This window comes from Cyanistes caeruleus, chromosome 17 (assembly GCF_971803275.1).
Source record: "Cyanistes caeruleus chromosome 17, bCyaCae1.hap1.1, whole genome shotgun sequence".
Classification (NCBI taxonomy): domain Eukaryota; kingdom Metazoa; phylum Chordata; class Aves; order Passeriformes; family Paridae; genus Cyanistes; species Cyanistes caeruleus.
Genome location: NC_141717.1, coordinates 13054842 through 13071681, shown reverse-complemented (window position 1 = coordinate 13071681; position 16840 = coordinate 13054842). Strand labels below are relative to the sequence as shown.

The following is a 16840-nucleotide window of genomic DNA, read 5'->3' as shown; positions in this document are numbered from 1 at the left end:
ATTGGATGTTTAGTTTGTTTTTTACACTGGATGGGGAAGAGTGTAGAATTTTAAGGACAAAATACAAAAATGGCAAATGTACAGGTGCCCAAATGGTGACTCAGACAATGTGGGATAGAACTGCCTCCTGAAAAATATTTTCTCAGGCCACAACTTCACATTCTTGTACATAAGATTTTAGGTTCACTCTACAAGTGAAACACTCATAGTTGACATAAGCTATATTACTTCCACATGGAAAATCTTTTTCCCTTTTATTATCACCCAAACTCTGTTTTTTCCCCCAAAGCAATACTTTGAATTGATTCAGGCTTCATTCTGATGTCACTTTATAAATGTCAAGAGATTGTGTATTGTATCCACTTTATTACTTTGTCCATTCCATTGTCATACCTCCAATTTTTTTTTTGTATCTGTATTAAACACCCTCAACTTCCTGGAAATTTCAAACTGCAAAACGCCTTCACATTAACATTTCAGTCTGCTCCAAAAATTAAATCCAAATTACGCGGCAAAGAACTCCAGTGCTTTACAAATAAAATAATTTTTATTACCGCCGAACCGAAGCAACCCGCGACCTTTGGAAGTCAGAAACACCAAGAACCAGCACTTTTTGTTTTGTTTTGTTTCCTGCAGGCTGACCAACCTGGGGGCACTCCAGAAGAGATGGTGGAGGAGGTGACCCAGCCGCTGCCCTGGGCGGTCACGGCGGCCACCTCGATGGTGTAGGTGGTGAGGGAGGACAGCCCCGTGATCTTGTACTCCAGGGTGTTGTTGGACAGGCTGCGGGCCAGGCGGGACTCGTTCCTGCCATACACCTCCCAGGAGATCTGGTACCCTGCAAAACACACCCCCCACAGCTCAGGGCTTCTCCAGTAACACAGAGAATTCCCCCGTCTGCTTGCAGGCAGTAGCACATCCTTGTTCCTTATTCCTTGTGACCGCCTTTTATAAACAGAAAAAACCCCTCCTTCAAGTAAACACTGGATAAAGTACACAAGTATTTTTAAAAATATTGTTATTTCTAATATACAATTGATGCAGGTGCCCCACAGAGCATTATCTCCCTGTCAGATGGACATGGGGTCCCAACTATCTTTATTTTCTGTGCTTGGTATCAAACGGCCTGGAAACCTGGAAATAACCTGACAGAAAGGTGGACTTTTGTTCTGTGAACTCTACCAAAAACACTGGAAAAAACACAACATCCACTGGAATAGCTAATTAAAAATCTCTGTGTGCTTAGTAGGGCTTTCTCCCTTTGCAGGCTGAAGTAACCTTCAGCGCTGCCTGTCTAGAAATACTTAGAAATCTGACAAGAACAATCAGGCAGGAACATTGTGGGAATCTTCTAGGAACTGCAAAACCTCTACTCCCCACCGCTTGTTCCTTGCAGAAATCCTTCAGCAGGGTGAATCATTATCCTTTCTTTCAAAACCATCTTGGAGCCAATGCATTGTCCAAAGCTGCACCTGCCCTGACCTCCATATTATTCTTCTGTCATAACCAGGCTTTCCTTTTTATCTCTTTGATAAGCACTTGCCTTCCAAGAACTTTTGAAACTTTCCACTGTCTGATTTGCTCAATTTTACCTCCAAATCTGCTTGTCCTCCTCCTGCCCACTCCCACTTTATTCTCATTTGAACCCATGTGAACCTCGCTGTGCCAGTCCCCGGAGAGCATGTCTGAAAAGTTTGCTTGATTGCTGCTTTCTTTGTGATTTGACTCAGAGGGTGAAAAAAAAAAATACACATAGCTCTTGAATGCCTGTGAAATTGAAGTGAGTGAAAAGGACTAACAGAAAGGAATCCCACTGAGTGAACCATGCACAAGGCAAACTGGCTAGAGAAACTCCCTACTGGGTTCCTGTTCCCATCATCTAAGATGAGGAATTCAGACCAGTTGGAGGGCTTAAAGGTTTTTTTTATAAATTCTTTAAAAATAAAAAGACATGATAAGCTGATTAACATACATGAACTGACGTAGTAAAATCCCTCATGGTATTAATCAGCAAGAAAGCATCATCTCTTGAGCCAAAAGCACAGTGAGAGAAATGCTTCTGTGAGAGTCTGAGAGGTGTGAGACGTTCTCCATCCTCTCTTGTGAGCTGCCATCACTGACAGGGATTCATCTTAACCTGATTTTGCATGAAAATGAGCTCAGTGCGCTCACACACTCACTAATTACGTTTCAGGTGAGAGGGCAGTGATAAAGGGAAGTGATGCTCCAACAATTCCATCTACACCACAAATGCTCCTCTGACTTTGCACTGCAGAGGGGAAGAGGAAAAACTCCTGAATGCTCATCTGGAACTGGTTTTAAACAAGTGTCTGAGTGGGAATTAATTAACTCAGTAATTTACTGATGTCTCAGAAACACTGTGGTGTTTTGATGCTCTCTGAAAAGGCTTAAGAATGACTTGCCAGACCAGAGCTGATGTAGCACAGACAGGACTGTAATCTGTAGGAAGATTTTGGACAAAGTTTAAGGGCTCTGTTGCCTGAATTAACAGAGGATGAGCAGAAAGGTGGGGGCTGACTGTCCCCTGCATTTGATGCTCACTGAAGAGGCACGAAGGAGTACAAACAGAAGGACCATCACAAACACCCTTTCCTTTCAATAGCTGTGGGTGCAGCCTGTTCCAGACAATAAATAACCGGAGGAAGATAAGCAGGGGACTTTTAATGCTCCCTTTATCCATTTGTTGCTTACGGACAATAGAAAGTGTCACTCAGCATGCACCAGGCAATCTTCAGTGATTGAGATATCTCCTCTCCCATCTGGATAAGCTTAGGTTATACATCAAATGTTGGTGATTATTCTTTGGACATTTTATCTCTTCTCCCTTGTGACCACAGGATGAGAACCAGCTTTCCTGCCCATTAAGCACACAGTCCCTATGTATTAATTTTATTTAAAAAAAAAGTAAAAAAAAAAGAAAATAAAGTTCACTAAGAAAAGTATCCTGAGTTCCCATGTAAACTGAAAAAAAAGGCAAAGAGGCAGCATTTACTGTTGGGGACTTCAGTCCTCTATGTATAGTTAAATTCCAGTCATATAAAAGATGAGAACAGAAAATCTGTACATACACAGTGAGCAGACACAAAGCCAAACACAATCAGGCATAACAAAAACAGATGAAAGGAAAAAGTGCTGAAAGAAAGGAACAACAAGCACTGCACCCCCAAGCAGCACTTCAGCCACACTGGGTGGCAGATGGGCAGAACTCTGGCCGTGTGGCTGGTTGAGAACACATCCCCGTGTTACAGATGTGATCCCTGCCAGAAACTCGTGTGGGAAGGATTTTCCAGAGGGTTTCCCCTGGCTTTGGGGTGAGTGAGGACAGGGAAGGTGCCACAGATCCTTCCCTCACGCTTTGGCACTCCACAAAACTCTACCTAACGGGAACTAATGACCACAGGAGTTTCAGAAATAATTTTCTGTTGATGTGGAGTAAATTCTCTACGCGAGAGCACTACACCCAATCACAAACTGTCCATCCACATCCAGATCCTCATAAATCAATGTTTGCTGAGGGAACGAGGAAGATACTGAGATTTACAGCAAGAGTAATGGGCAATTTCCCAGAGCAGGTTGGCTGCTGGGCACCCCCTCCGTGCTTCCCTCCTCCCAGCGCCCGTGCAGGGAACACGAAGGTCCAGTAAAGACATCAATGAGCAGAAATGATGAATAATTGCCTCCCTGAGCACTCAGATCTCCAAGCAGCCCTCTCTAAAGCTTTGAGGTGCTGAGGGCATGAACAATTTTGCTGTTCTTCTATCCCAAATGCAATTTGCATCATTAAGGTTTCTTTTTCCTTACAGACTCTGCTGGGCATTTTCACACTGGCGTTTCATCCTGAATAAGAGAACGTCTTCAGTTAATTCCTTGTGAAACAATTTACCTCAAATATAACCCACAACCATCATTTGGCTCCATCAGGCTTCAACCCATTCTGGGAGGGGGCAGCTTGTTTTTACAAAGTAATTTTGCAACACCAAGCACAGAGCTGCTACCTGCTGCTTAATGAGGATCAGTATTACATCATCCTGGATGGAGGTACCTGAATTTAAGCACTTGGGCTTGAAAGGCTTTGGCCATCCTCACTGAATCAATACTGCTCTGCTTTCAGGAGTCATTAGTTTCTATTCTCAAACCACTTAAATCAGTGCAGATTTCAGGCAGGTTTCCATGGTGGAGAGGCAGAAGATGATCTGCATGAGGACTCCACAAACAGCTCGGAGCACCCAGCTACAAATGGTGCATGTCACAGATACACAGAGGAAAACACTGACAAGTGAAACCCTATCAAAATAATTACACCTGTCAAAGTTAAAATGCTTCAGGAAATTAGACTGATATAGCATTTCAGTGGTCAAGGGTCAGAAAATCTGGGTTTTTTAACTCCTAAGGCACATTTTTAAAAAAGATGGTAACACAATTTTAAAGAAAATTAAACATTTTAGCACTCAAAAATCAAAATATTTTGATCCACATGAAATGATTTTCTCCCTTCCCAACTGTCTCCAGAAATTTAAAATCTGGAAGCTTTTCTGTGCTTCAAAACCTTGAAAACCTTTGTTAAAAATGGAATGTCCTGAGCAGCTGCAATAGTTTCCCATCTGAAAACAATATTGCCTCTGTTGATAAGAACTAGAGGGTTTCTCAAGTATTTATACCTTCCTGTATGAAAAATAATGAAGTTGCTGCTGTTGTATCTACACTGGCATACAGTAAATAGATAAACAGCTTGTCAAATGGCAGACTCATCAAAGGGAAACAAGAGAGTTCTGAACCCTTGTGATGCTTTATAACAGATTAAGTAACGACATGCAAATTCCGTCACGCAGCCCACAGCCAGACCACTTGATCACAGAGGAAGGATTCTGCTGATTTCAGGCTTGGTCTTGATTGCAAACCTCAGCAATGCCAACCCAGACTTTGCAGCTGTGAACTCCGTGTACAGACCCCCCAACTCTTGGGGCAAAGGCCAAGCGCGCTCTCACAAATTTCCAAAAATTTAGTAAAGCAGGTGGAGGTCACGGAGGATTTAACAAGACCAGACACTCTGTGGGGAGCTGATTTCTAACACAAACTGCTTTTCCAGTAAGCACAATCATGAGCTGCCAGTAATTGGAGCTGTACTTTGTGTAACACTCCCTGGTGACATCTCAATTACCCAGAGGAGGGGCCAGGAAACCGGCAATAGCCCAAATTCTCCCTAAATGCTCCATCACACAGTTTTTCACTGCAACAACACATTCCACCCCACACACACTGAATTAGAAAAAAAAAAGAAATAAAAGCAGAGATAGCAGCTGATACCTGTGATGATGCCATTTTTCTCTACAGGTTCTTGCCAGCTGACCTTGAGTGAGGTGTCCAGAATCTCAGTGAAACTCAGGTGTCCCACAGCTCCTGGCTCTGGCAAATCAGAAAAGGCAAGCTGTTAATAGGTGAGCCCCACTTAACTGGGACCAGATTCACATGGCAGGGTTAGGGATGGAGAAATATGTCCCTGAGCCAGGGAAAGGGAGGTTGGAAACCCCAGTGAGAGGAGAATGCAAGGTGGGAAGAAACACTCTGGCTATCATCATGTCAATTATTTCACCCAGTCATCATCCCAAGTGTGTGGAGATCTAACAGAATTGCTGCTTTCCCTCAAGGATACCTGTGAGGTGTTTACCTGCCCTGTTTTGTGCAGTAACACCACCAGCAATCTCCTCACCTGGGAAGAGCCTTTTCCCTATGCAAGGTCACAGCAAGGACAGAGTCACGAGCCACTGCTTGGATAAATTCCCTCAAAACAACTCTAAAAATGTCCAGCATAATGGCAACTGTCTTCTGTAAAATGAATACAAGTGTGTGAAACTTTTTAAAGGGTTTTTATGATGTAGCTCAAGAGCTCTTAAAAATTTCAGCTCCCCAGTGTGCAATGAAAGAGCATAAAATGGAATGACTGTCAAGAATATGCCATCCTCCCTCAATTTTGATCTTCAAGAAAGACAACCTGACTGATTTTTGATCCAAATGCTGTTCTGTCCTCAATCGATGTACTGGAAAAAGGAGGTTTTTGTTCACTTTATATTCACTGTGCTTCTGTCATTGGATGCCTGCCCGAGTATCCTCCAGCTCCACTGACATCAGTTGGCAATTTCTTGTCTGCAATTTCATGTTTTGTTTCCTCTTCAATTTAGTCCAGCCTCTCATTCCCCTCCAGCTATGACAAAAAAAGCCCAAACCCTGCCAGTGGGTCAGCTACAACCCCATTTGCAATTCTGCAGTCCCATGGAGGGAAATTTCCAAATCCACTCTGCAATACCCAGTAGTCAAAGCACCACAGAAGAACTGCTGATCCCAGAGTGATCCCAGGAACGCCCAACAAGAGCATGGGATTGTCACTGGGACCATGGAGCTGCAGGCATGGAAACCACACACTCACAAAGCTTTGCTCCAGTCAGTCCCTGCAGTTACAGCCCAATTTTAAAGCCATCAGGAAACACAGGTGCAGGTGACTGCAGGCCAGGACATGACGCTTCTGACTGGACATCAGGTTTTGTCTGACCTACAGCCTGTCAGCAAACAGATCCCTGTTTTCCTAAAGGATTGCCTAACTTTGCTACCCAGACAGAAAATAATCACCTGCAAACATGAATGACAGGCCTTTCAAACCTTTTTTCCCACCACATAAATCCTGAAGCAACTCAGCTTCAAGGAGTTCTCTTCCAAGATGCATTACACCATCCTGCACGGAACTTCTCCGTCACTGTGAAAACCCTGGGAAGCAATTCTACAGGATTAATAAAGAAATAAATCAATCCTGCTCATCTCTCCTGCTGAGGCTCCTTGCAGCATGTAGCTGGACACACCAAGAAATGTCTCAGGGTATCTAGGAAATACAAGTCTGGCTGTCTCCTGGTTTGTTTCCTGATGGAATTCTCTTGTGTTTTAAGTGGCACATGATCCCAGGGTTTCCCTGAGACAGCCTCAGTGACCCAGGGACTCTGCCCCTGCTCCCACTTTGTGGTTTTAGGTTTAAGGTTCACTTCTGCAGCCTTTCCTTCAGCAGAAATATTAACAGTTTCTTTCCTCTTCCCAGCTGATTATTTTTTGTGACATTCAAGGAGTTTTGTGTCTTTGGTTTCTTACCCTTCTGCACTCACTGAGATCAGCCACAGGGTTCTACTGTGCTGACAGATGAACTCAAACACATTTACATATCATCACTGGCTAAAGCTTTTTTTTCCTTAGGAAAATGGGCAGAAAAGCTGATAATGCACAGAGGAACCTAATGCACATTTCTCATTCCACCACACCTTTTGCTTTCATCCCAGACACACAAGTTGGAGTTCAGATTAGTGACTCACACAGATTTCTGGTCCTTAAATTCCTACCTCTGGCAACCTGTTCTAGTACATAGAGGAGAGTAACCACACCAGGAAAAATCCATGGGAAAGTAATTTTCTCCAGGTTCCTTCAAAATTATCTCGTGAAAAATTGGATTAGCACTTTGAGCCTCACTCCTGTGAATGTTAATGATGATCAGTTTCTTCTTTACGGGAACACTGACTAACCCAAAAGATCCCTATTAAGGCAGAGCAGTATTTCTAAAAACAATATCTTAATGGATGAATTAGACACCTTTTATTCTGGTTTAAACCTGCAAATGTGCAGCAGTGTTTATGATGCTCCCAAAGCACTGTGGACACAGTTGGCTGTGAGGGCCACTGCAATTTATCTGCATCAGACACACACTGCACTTGTTAGGCCCAAATATGTCTTGAGAAAACAACTTCAAGGGGCCACAGAGACCAAACCTTTTTCTGATGCAGGAAATAATTTATATGCTAAACCATCCAGTTCATTTTATTTCATCCTGCCTCCAGTTTTTCTGGATGCAATATACTGCCTTGATGTGATCCTGCTTCTTTCACACAAACACTTACAATATAATATAGATACAGAGATTTTCAATTTATTGAGTAACAGCAGGAAACAATCATAAATTAATCGTTGACCTCCAGAGGAACTTCCAGAGCAGATCAATTCATATTTATTTGGGTGCCTGAACATGGATTTAAGAGCACAAGGATTCACAGACATAATGCATTGTGTGTTAGCTGAACCAGACTACGAAGCTCTTAGCTAATCATCAATATAAAAAAATTCATCCAGGTTTAGTCCATAATAAAACAAAAAAAATCAAATATTTGCCACAGGCTGAAAGAACACCCATGGAAAACTGGCTGAGGTCTTCAAATGACACGAGGTCACATGAGAAGAGAATGCAGAGTGGCTGTGAACCCCAGGTCAAATTTTAAGCAGAGAGATTTAAGAATTTGGGTACTCACTGTCTTCCAGGGTGCGCAGGAGCTGGGGAGGGCTGCGAGGGCCATCCCCTGGGGTGGTGAAGCACAGCACTGAGGTGTAGTAGGGGGTGAATTTCTTCAGGTTGGTGATGCAGCCACTGTGAACACCGTGGAAATCTGGAGCGATGGTGACCACAGTCACGCTCTCTGGAGCATCCACTGGCCACGCCAGGAGCTGGGAAATTTAAACATGGATGAGCTCTCATTAGAAGTTGTGTCTATTTGGAATCAAAGTGGGTTTGGCTGCCAAAACCATCTTAATCTGATTGCAAAGAACCAAGCAATGCTGTTAAACGATGTCAGCTCTGATGCTGAACAGATGGATGCAGCGCTGTGACACTGGAGGGATGTCTGTAACACTCACTGCTGATGGGGATACACCAGCATTGCAATTCTCCATGGCTGCTACTGAGCAATTCCAAAATTATGGCAAATCATTATTCAGATGACATGAGCCTTTAGTCTCATCAGCCTGGCCAGTCTCTGCTGCTGAAGCAAGCTGAAGGAAGAGAAGTACTTTCACTGCTACTCTGTCATAAATCCTTCATCTTATTTTCTTTAAAGATCCCACAGTCTGGGGAGGTTATTTGGATCAGAAGGAGGGAGATGGGGACACACACAGCCTCCTCCTCCTGCCAGAGCTCCCCCAGCACCCCAGTGAGCAGCCCTGCCTCACAGGCTGGGAGCATTACAAGCTCAGTGGACTGGGGACATCCACACCGTGAATGATTCAAGCAGCTCTGGAACTACAGAAAGAATAGAAAATGGTTGTAAAGATGATTACTACAATTTTCAACACCTGAGTCCAAAAAGTTAGAATCCTGAAGACGTTTTCATGCATTTAAAATAGGGTTCTTGTCAGAGGAGCTCAGTCTTCCAGGTTTCATTCATCTCAGTGGATGTTCTGGGCGATCAATATCTCTGGGAGTGCAATACCTCATGTGTAGGTACCTAAATGAGGACTTAAAAAATTCATTTTTGGCAAATGACTTTGAAATTCTGGAACAATTTTTGAAATCGCCTTAAAGGCTTAAGGTTCTAAAACTTGAATGTGTTTATGAAATTTTTATTTTGTCCAAAAATCCTTATCATGTGGCTTACAGGAGAATGTTAAAATTCCAGGCCTGACTCAGCATCTGTGTAAATCAAGCTCCTTGTATTGATTTCAGGCTCATAAACACGAATAGATACCTGAAATTAATAAGCCATATTTGACACATTTAGCCAATGGCTAGAGTCTCTGATAACCAGAAAGCACAGTTAGGGGACTATTAGGAGTAATTTTGTTAGGAGTATTTCATATTTGAGAAGGTGCACTTTACAACTTATTGAAGTGCAAATAAATTTCAAAGAAAAGATAAAAATGTATAATGGCTGAAGAGGACAGTAAGTTTTATTTTCTTTTCTAAATCACCTCTGTGGATTGCAATTGGCATTTATAACTTTGGAGGACTGAACTCTTGAGTGCATTTCATTGCATGTTCGTGAGGAAACGTGTGCAGAAAATACAGGCGAACAATTTTGTCAGTTAAAGGAAAAAATGGGTTTAATCCTTAAGAAAGGCAAAATAAGTCATACACAAAGCTACTCTGTTGAAATAAGTGACAGAAATATCTCACACAGTCTTTGTGCTGCAATTCCCAGCCCCTGAGAGAAACAGGATGGTAAAGCTGTGGCAATCTACTGCAATCAAAGAAATCTGAATTTGGATAATTTCAGAAGTTGTCATTGGCCACTGACAGCTACAAATGACAATTTTACTTCTTTTATAGCATTGTTGAAGAAATGAGAACATAAATGAGAGGTAGCTATGCAATGAGACGAAGGATCTTTAGGCTGAAACTCTGAATACAACAGAGAATAAAAATCTGAAATAAGACTTTTGCAAATGTGGGATCACTGTGCTTGGACCTACACCATAAAATTACAGTGCACTGCAGTCCACTGAACCCCAAAAGTGCTTTTATTCTCCAGAGTCTGAACAGAATCCAAGTGCTATTTCTATGCTGGAGTTTCAGGGTATTGTGCTGCAGCTCTGTCAGTCCCTGAGCCTTGAGAGCTGATTCTATCCCTGCCAGAAGCAGACACACACATCTCCACGTATTTACATTTACTTCTTCAGCAGTGAGATTCTCAAACCACTGCTGGTCTACATGAGAAATACATTGCTCTGGGAAGAAATACCAAAATTCCCATGCATATCTGTCTTAGTTTCTCTGAGACATCCTTCCTAGAGAAGGATCAAGTCTTCTGAAACCTCTCAAATCCATGTACAATCCCTTAATTCACATCTTGTCTTTTGAATAAAACATCCTCCTCAAATCACTCCATGTCCCTTCACCCAACACTCACATCAACCTTGCTCCTCCCTGCTCATAATCCACACCTGTCTACTCTTTTCCTGCTCTGAGATTCTTGTTCTCTTTAGGGAAGTTTCTAAACCCTTCATTTATTATGCTGAATCACTGATGGAGGTTCTATTAAGTGAGAACAAACCTCCCCACCAAGTTCCAGTTCCTCAGCAAACCCTCCACTGGTCAGAGGTGTTGTCAAGCACTCTCTGCTCTGTGCACTCCAACAGATATTGCCTGATGAATAAATTCTACATTCTCACATCTCCCAGATCAGCACAGTGGGAAAATTAAGGCAAATATTTAGTGTGATGCCTTGGTTCCCAGTGAAGTGAAGGGTGATTCTACATTAGCATAAACAGAAAGCTCAAGGTCGGTTTTCAGTCCACAATGACATGTCTCCTGAGGTGACTTTCCAAACTGACATGGAATTGCTTTCTGGCTCTGGAAACTCTCCAGGAAAATGACAAAAGTATGAGGAGTTCTAGGCCATGACACATTCTCTTTTCAGAACTTAGACAGATTGCAAATATTAGAATCACGGAATGGTTTGGGTTGGAAGGGACTTGAAGATTATCCAGTTCCAACCTCTGCCATGAGCAGGGACACCTGCCACTATCTCAGGCTGCTCCAAGCCCTGTTAGGAGCAGCATCTGTTCACTTTCCTCTTTATTTTACCCATGTAAGACACTCCTAAAAGCACAGAGTCACTTTGAAGATTCAGAGATCATAAGGTTAAAATTCTGGTTTACACCAGGACTGTTAGTGCAGACATTTTTGGACGTGTGTACTCACCTTGTATCCTTGGTTTATGCCGTTGATGAACTGCTGGGGTGGAGGGTTCCAGAGGAACTGGATGGTTGTGGAATTCACAGCTTCAACCTGCACGTTCTGAGGTGGAGCTGTGGGCACTGCTCCCAGGCAGCAGAGAGGGAACAAAACAGAACAGAGAGAGAATGAGGGGAAAAAAGAGAAAAATGAACACAGAACCCGCTGAGTGTCACTCACAAACCACAGAGTAGTAACAGCCTTGAGAGAGGGATGCACTTCCCCTGAAACAGCAGCGATTTGGGAAGCTGGGTAATTGGGTTAATTTCTCATCCTGTATTGGAGATTCCTTCAAGGGGAGGAGAAGAAATGGTTTCTGCAGCTTATTATCCTGCAGAGGAGTTTCTCAGAAAGACTTGAGGCAGGAGCCACGTAAGGATAGGTGAGCACAGCTTTTTCAGTCATCCATGAGTGCACAGAGAATGAAGAGATTCTGAGAGAAATTTACTGAGTCCTTTAATGCTGCTCAATTTCCCAGATCAGACAAGAAAACATGGAGTTCGCACAATTAAGGTTCTAATTGTGAATTATAATCTGGCAACAGCATCTGTTTATTATTTACTGCTGCTTAAAGAATTAGGACCAGTCATATCACATGCAGTAAAGATTTTTTCTTGGGAATTGGGAATTGTTCTCATTTTATCTTGATATGATATGCATTCATGTATATTGAATTGATTATATATATCCTGAGCCAATACATCCTCTAATCTACTAAAAGTTGCATAAACATTTTATGCCAAGGATTTAATTAGACACATGTTTTCTCAATACAAAAGAAAGCATGGAATATAACTGCATGCTGCCTTCAAACAACGAGAAACAGCACTTAAATATTTCACTGCTTAATAAAATGTCTCATTCCAAGCAATTTCTTCAACTTACTGCTTTAAGACATCATTTCTATCGTTCTCAGAGGGAAAAATATTAATAGACAGACTTATTTTTCTCAAATTATCAAGCTTATAGTAATTTTAGGAAGAAAACTGCTATCTGAGTACAAAAAAATGGACTAAGACACTTTAAATCCTATAAAATAAGCTTAATAATGCTTCAAAAATATCACTATTGACAGCCATGTGCATTTGTATTCTATGAAAGAGGAACTATCCACAAGTGGTTTTGAAGCCTGGAAGGCTTTGTTCCTTCTGCTTCCAAGGGAAAGTTTCTACCAAAGCCCAATGATCTGTGCTTCTAAGGAGCATCCACGATCCCCACTGAGAAATGGTGGCTTCCTCCACACTTTTCAAAAGCAGGGCAGAAGCTTGTAAAGTTCCAAACTACTTTTCAGAAGATGAGTCTTTGTGTGGAGAAGAAATGAAGAAAAGAAGTTAAAAAATGCAAAATTGCCTCTTTTCCCACCAAAAGTTACTATTTGCTTGGAAGAGACGTGGAGGGGCATTATTCTTAACTAGTGCAGACACCACAGTAAGACAGGACAGTGCACACTCACCAGAGGATGTGCACAGCCCAGAAACATCAACACAGAAAAATGGAGAAATCCTCAAGGTTGTCAGGTTTGAAATGACAAGAACATTCACTCCCATGCCCTCTGTCACTAAAATTCCCTGAAGATGCTGCCATGGCTCCATAACTTCAGTCTGCATTCTTGTTTTACCTCAGTAGCTGCACATTAGTCAGAACATTCTTGCCCTCATTTAAAACTTGATGGCACAATTTATGAACTATGCATAATTATTGAGTTCTGGAAGCAGAGTTTATCTGATAGTACCCTAAATTTTCATTAGAATCTGGGCCCTACTTCCTGCCATGTATCATAATTCCCTGTGTGCTTTTGGAAGGTTATACTATTATCTGAATGACCTGTAGACATCATAAAGTTTTTGTAGTTAAGAGATTCACCAAATCACCCTGAAATACAGTCATAAATATTAAAGTCACTCTGCAGTCATAATGAGTTGCTTTGGCTACAGTCCTCCACTAAATGCATTTTTTCTTATTCATGTTCTTGATGAAACTGTTTATCATGAGAGCCACAAAATATATTTGAATCTGCTTTTGTGTGCAATACCTCCTATAATTAATGGTTAACATGCATAAAAAATTTTTAAAGTCAAAATTCTTACTTTCCTGCATATTTAGATATTGTAACTGCCAGAGATTCGTTATTGCAGAAGAAAATTGTGTTACAGGTCTTCCTGTTATTTTGTTATCAGAAATTCACCAGGATATCACTGATAGATTAATCTCCTCCTGTCATTAAGGCTAAATCAGCTGAGCATCACCAAGCTCCAAGTTTTCATTTGTGGTCCTCACAGTCCTCAAAAAAGGACCAGGCAAACACTTGAGGACAGATTTATTACAGTTTCGTAGTAAAAGTATCCCTTCCACTAGGAATGTGGATTACCAAATGCATTAGTTATTTCTTTTTAAAAGGGAAAATATATTTTGTTCATTAGGAGAGAATTTTCTGAAACAAGAAAATATGATCATAGCAGAGAAAATACCTGCTGTAATACGAAAAATGGAAAAAAAATATGAACAGAAAACATAAAACCTTCAGAATGTTGGAAATCATGATTTATATCACAATTCCTCCTTGGATATCATTACTGAAAAATCAACATCTGCATCTCAATTAATGCATTTAAAAGATGGAAAGAACATGGCTCATCTGATATGCATAAGCTTAATTATACTGCAGAAGACATAATGTAATACATTTTTATATTTTTAATCAGTAAAATATTGGCATTATAATCTCAAATTTACTTCAAAGTGCCAGTATAAAATTCTCCTTTTATGTCCTGATATTAAAGACTTCCTTGGGTATCTGAGCAGTTCTGCATTTTAAAAAGAAAAGAAGTTTGAGGGAAGCTAAATCAGAAGTGACCTTCTGGTCACTTCAAAACTCAAATACTTTTCCAAGATCATGGAGAGTAACTTCATGAAGATGTGGCTGTCTTTTTTTTCTAAATTTGAAAAAGAATTTTTTTAATTTAGTGGTAAATATCTGTTCTCTCCCTACAAATTTGTTGTCAAGCTGTACAGAAGCTGCCAATGTCAAACAGGTGTTTCAAGAGTAATCCCCAAGTATTTACACTCCCAGCTTTTAAACCTGTACTTCATCATGTCTGCAAGTATTCCAAAGCCATCTCACACTGGAGATCCATCTGGGAGTCATCTCAGAGCTGCAGATCAAATTGGTCAGACACAACCAACTGTTACTTTCCTCCTGATAAAGTTCATGCGGTTGGAAATCTACGGAGAGCTCAGCCCCCGGGACTGCGGGTTAATGTACAGCATTCCAAGCAGAAAAGGTCATGGAAGCACTCTAGATAAAAACCATTAAAAGGGTTTCACTGACAAGATAATTGAGAGGAGACAAGGCACTGAGGTTAAGCATGTGTACATGGAATTATTCTGTCTCTGGCCATGTGCAAACAGCATGTAAATCCCACCGAGTTTCTGAACGCCCGACTCCTGCTTCTAAATATAGATCTTCAACACAGGCTTGGAAAAAAGGCTCCTCTGGAGCTCCTGACCTTCCAGGTGGCAGCTTGCCTGTCTCAGGCAGGCTTGTGGAACTCAGGCTTTCCTCCAGGTGAGGATTTGGTTGCTCCTCTATGCAGCAGCTTGAGGTGCTGAGCTGTGCATCCCCTGGGAGCGGTGGGATGTGCAGACCTGTAATTCCTCCTGGGAAGCCTCTTCCCTCTGCTCCCTGCTGCTGTTCTGGGCACCCAGTGGGTGTGCAGGAAAAGTGGTGCCTGTAACTCGACACATCTGAAAATGTGAATTCTGGAATTCAGCAGTGGGAGATCTGGCACTAATTGATCCATATATGGATTTCTTGAGCTGGGAAATGCCTCCTTCCCTTCCTGCATGTCTCTCACACAGAAAGATTTTATTTCTTTATTAAGAGCTGGGGGCCAGGGTCCTCTCTGAGACAACTGCTATTTTCACCACCTTGTGAAATCATTTATAGATAAAAGCAATAGATGGCAAATGACATCTAAGCAAGATAAAACCCCAGCCACTACAACTACAACCTGATTCTGCACTGGAGCAGCTGGGCCCAAAACAGCCATGGCTGCTCCAAGGCTATTGGGAGGCCCCCAAAGAAAATGATGTTTTTGCTAAAACTAAGGAAAATATCCTTTCACTGAGGTAAAGTGAATGGTTGAAGAGGACACTCTGCAGTCAAGGATTCCTTTTTCAAGATTATTTCCTACATAAAGTAGGAGCTTTTAGTTAACTGGTTTTCCTCTGGCTCTTCTATCTCAGTCAAATACATTTCTCTGATGCATCTCTTCGTGCCTGAGGAATAAGCTGCTTTGGACCTGGCTGAACAGACTCCTCTTGTTTTTGTCCTTTCCACACCATCAAGATTCACTACTCTGGTGGCTTTTATTCAGGAAGAGCTTTTGCTCAGACCTTCTTGGCCTGGCAAGGTGTCCATGCATGGCAAAGAAGGGAAACTAAAGCAGCATTCAAGCACACATTGAGATCTGTGACCTCTGGGACATAATAACTTTGGCTTTTGAGATATGCATCAAAAGAAAGACATGGCACTAAAAGCATAAATAGAAGTGGTTAATGTTAATGGAGAGGCTAATGGAAGCAATGTCTCTACTTGTAAACCTTGCCCTGCCTAAATCTAAGGCATGGTGGCAGTTTTTCAAAGAGAGAGAAGCTCAGAGATATTCACAGTGGTGAGATGAAAGGGACAGACCCAAAGTAAGGGGTGGAAGCTGCTGCTTTATCAAGTCAGCCTGCAGAAAAAGCAAACATGACCAACAGCACAGAGCAGAGACAATGCTGTCACCACAGAAAGATGTTTATACCTTCACAAAGCTATTCTTACATGAAAAGGTACTGGGAAACTTCAGGTTTTCATACAGCAATGAGAAGTCCTGCAGGACACTGCTTAAATAAGTAAAATTGCCCTATGCAGAGGGCTGGCACAAATCCCTGTGAAAAGTAACATCAAAGCAAGGAACAGCTGGAGAAACTGATGAAGAAAGACCTATATATACAGAGCATCAAAGGATCAGGCTGAATATCACTCTGAAAAGACTTTCAAGATTTTAGAGACAGTCAACCTGTCTGACCCTCGTGCTGGGATGTTCAGTGCTCTGCCAGTAAGTCTTTCTGACATTTTATCTCACTGACATTATGCACCAGTTCCCTCCAAGCTCAGATCCCTCAGCACCTCGTGAGCTTGGCTGTGCTCTGGAAGTTGGTGATTTTCGAGGAGCTTGGAGCAGCTGATTAGTTTTCAGTGGCTAAAGCAATGCCAGAGGACTAATAAGGGATTAATAGACTAGCTGC

At 41.9% G+C, this 16840-nt stretch overlaps 1 protein-coding gene across 6 annotated transcripts in view; it reads right to left on the bottom strand.

The window, feature by feature from the left end:
- The window catches only part of SDK1 (sidekick cell adhesion molecule 1), a 385141-nt gene that overhangs the window by 95236 nt on the left and 273065 nt on the right, over positions 1-16840 (bottom strand). For all 6 annotated transcript variants that reach the window (XM_086855185.1, XM_086855184.1, XM_086855187.1 and 3 more), the window contains 4 exons: positions 11516-11631; positions 8352-8544; positions 5326-5424; positions 647-838 (listed from right to left, as the gene is read on the bottom strand). In XM_086855185.1, coding sequence (XP_086711311.1) covers positions 647-838; positions 5326-5424; positions 8352-8544; positions 11516-11631 — 600 coding nt within the window. The remainder of the gene's footprint in view (positions 1-646; positions 839-5325; positions 5425-8351; positions 8545-11515; positions 11632-16840) is intronic.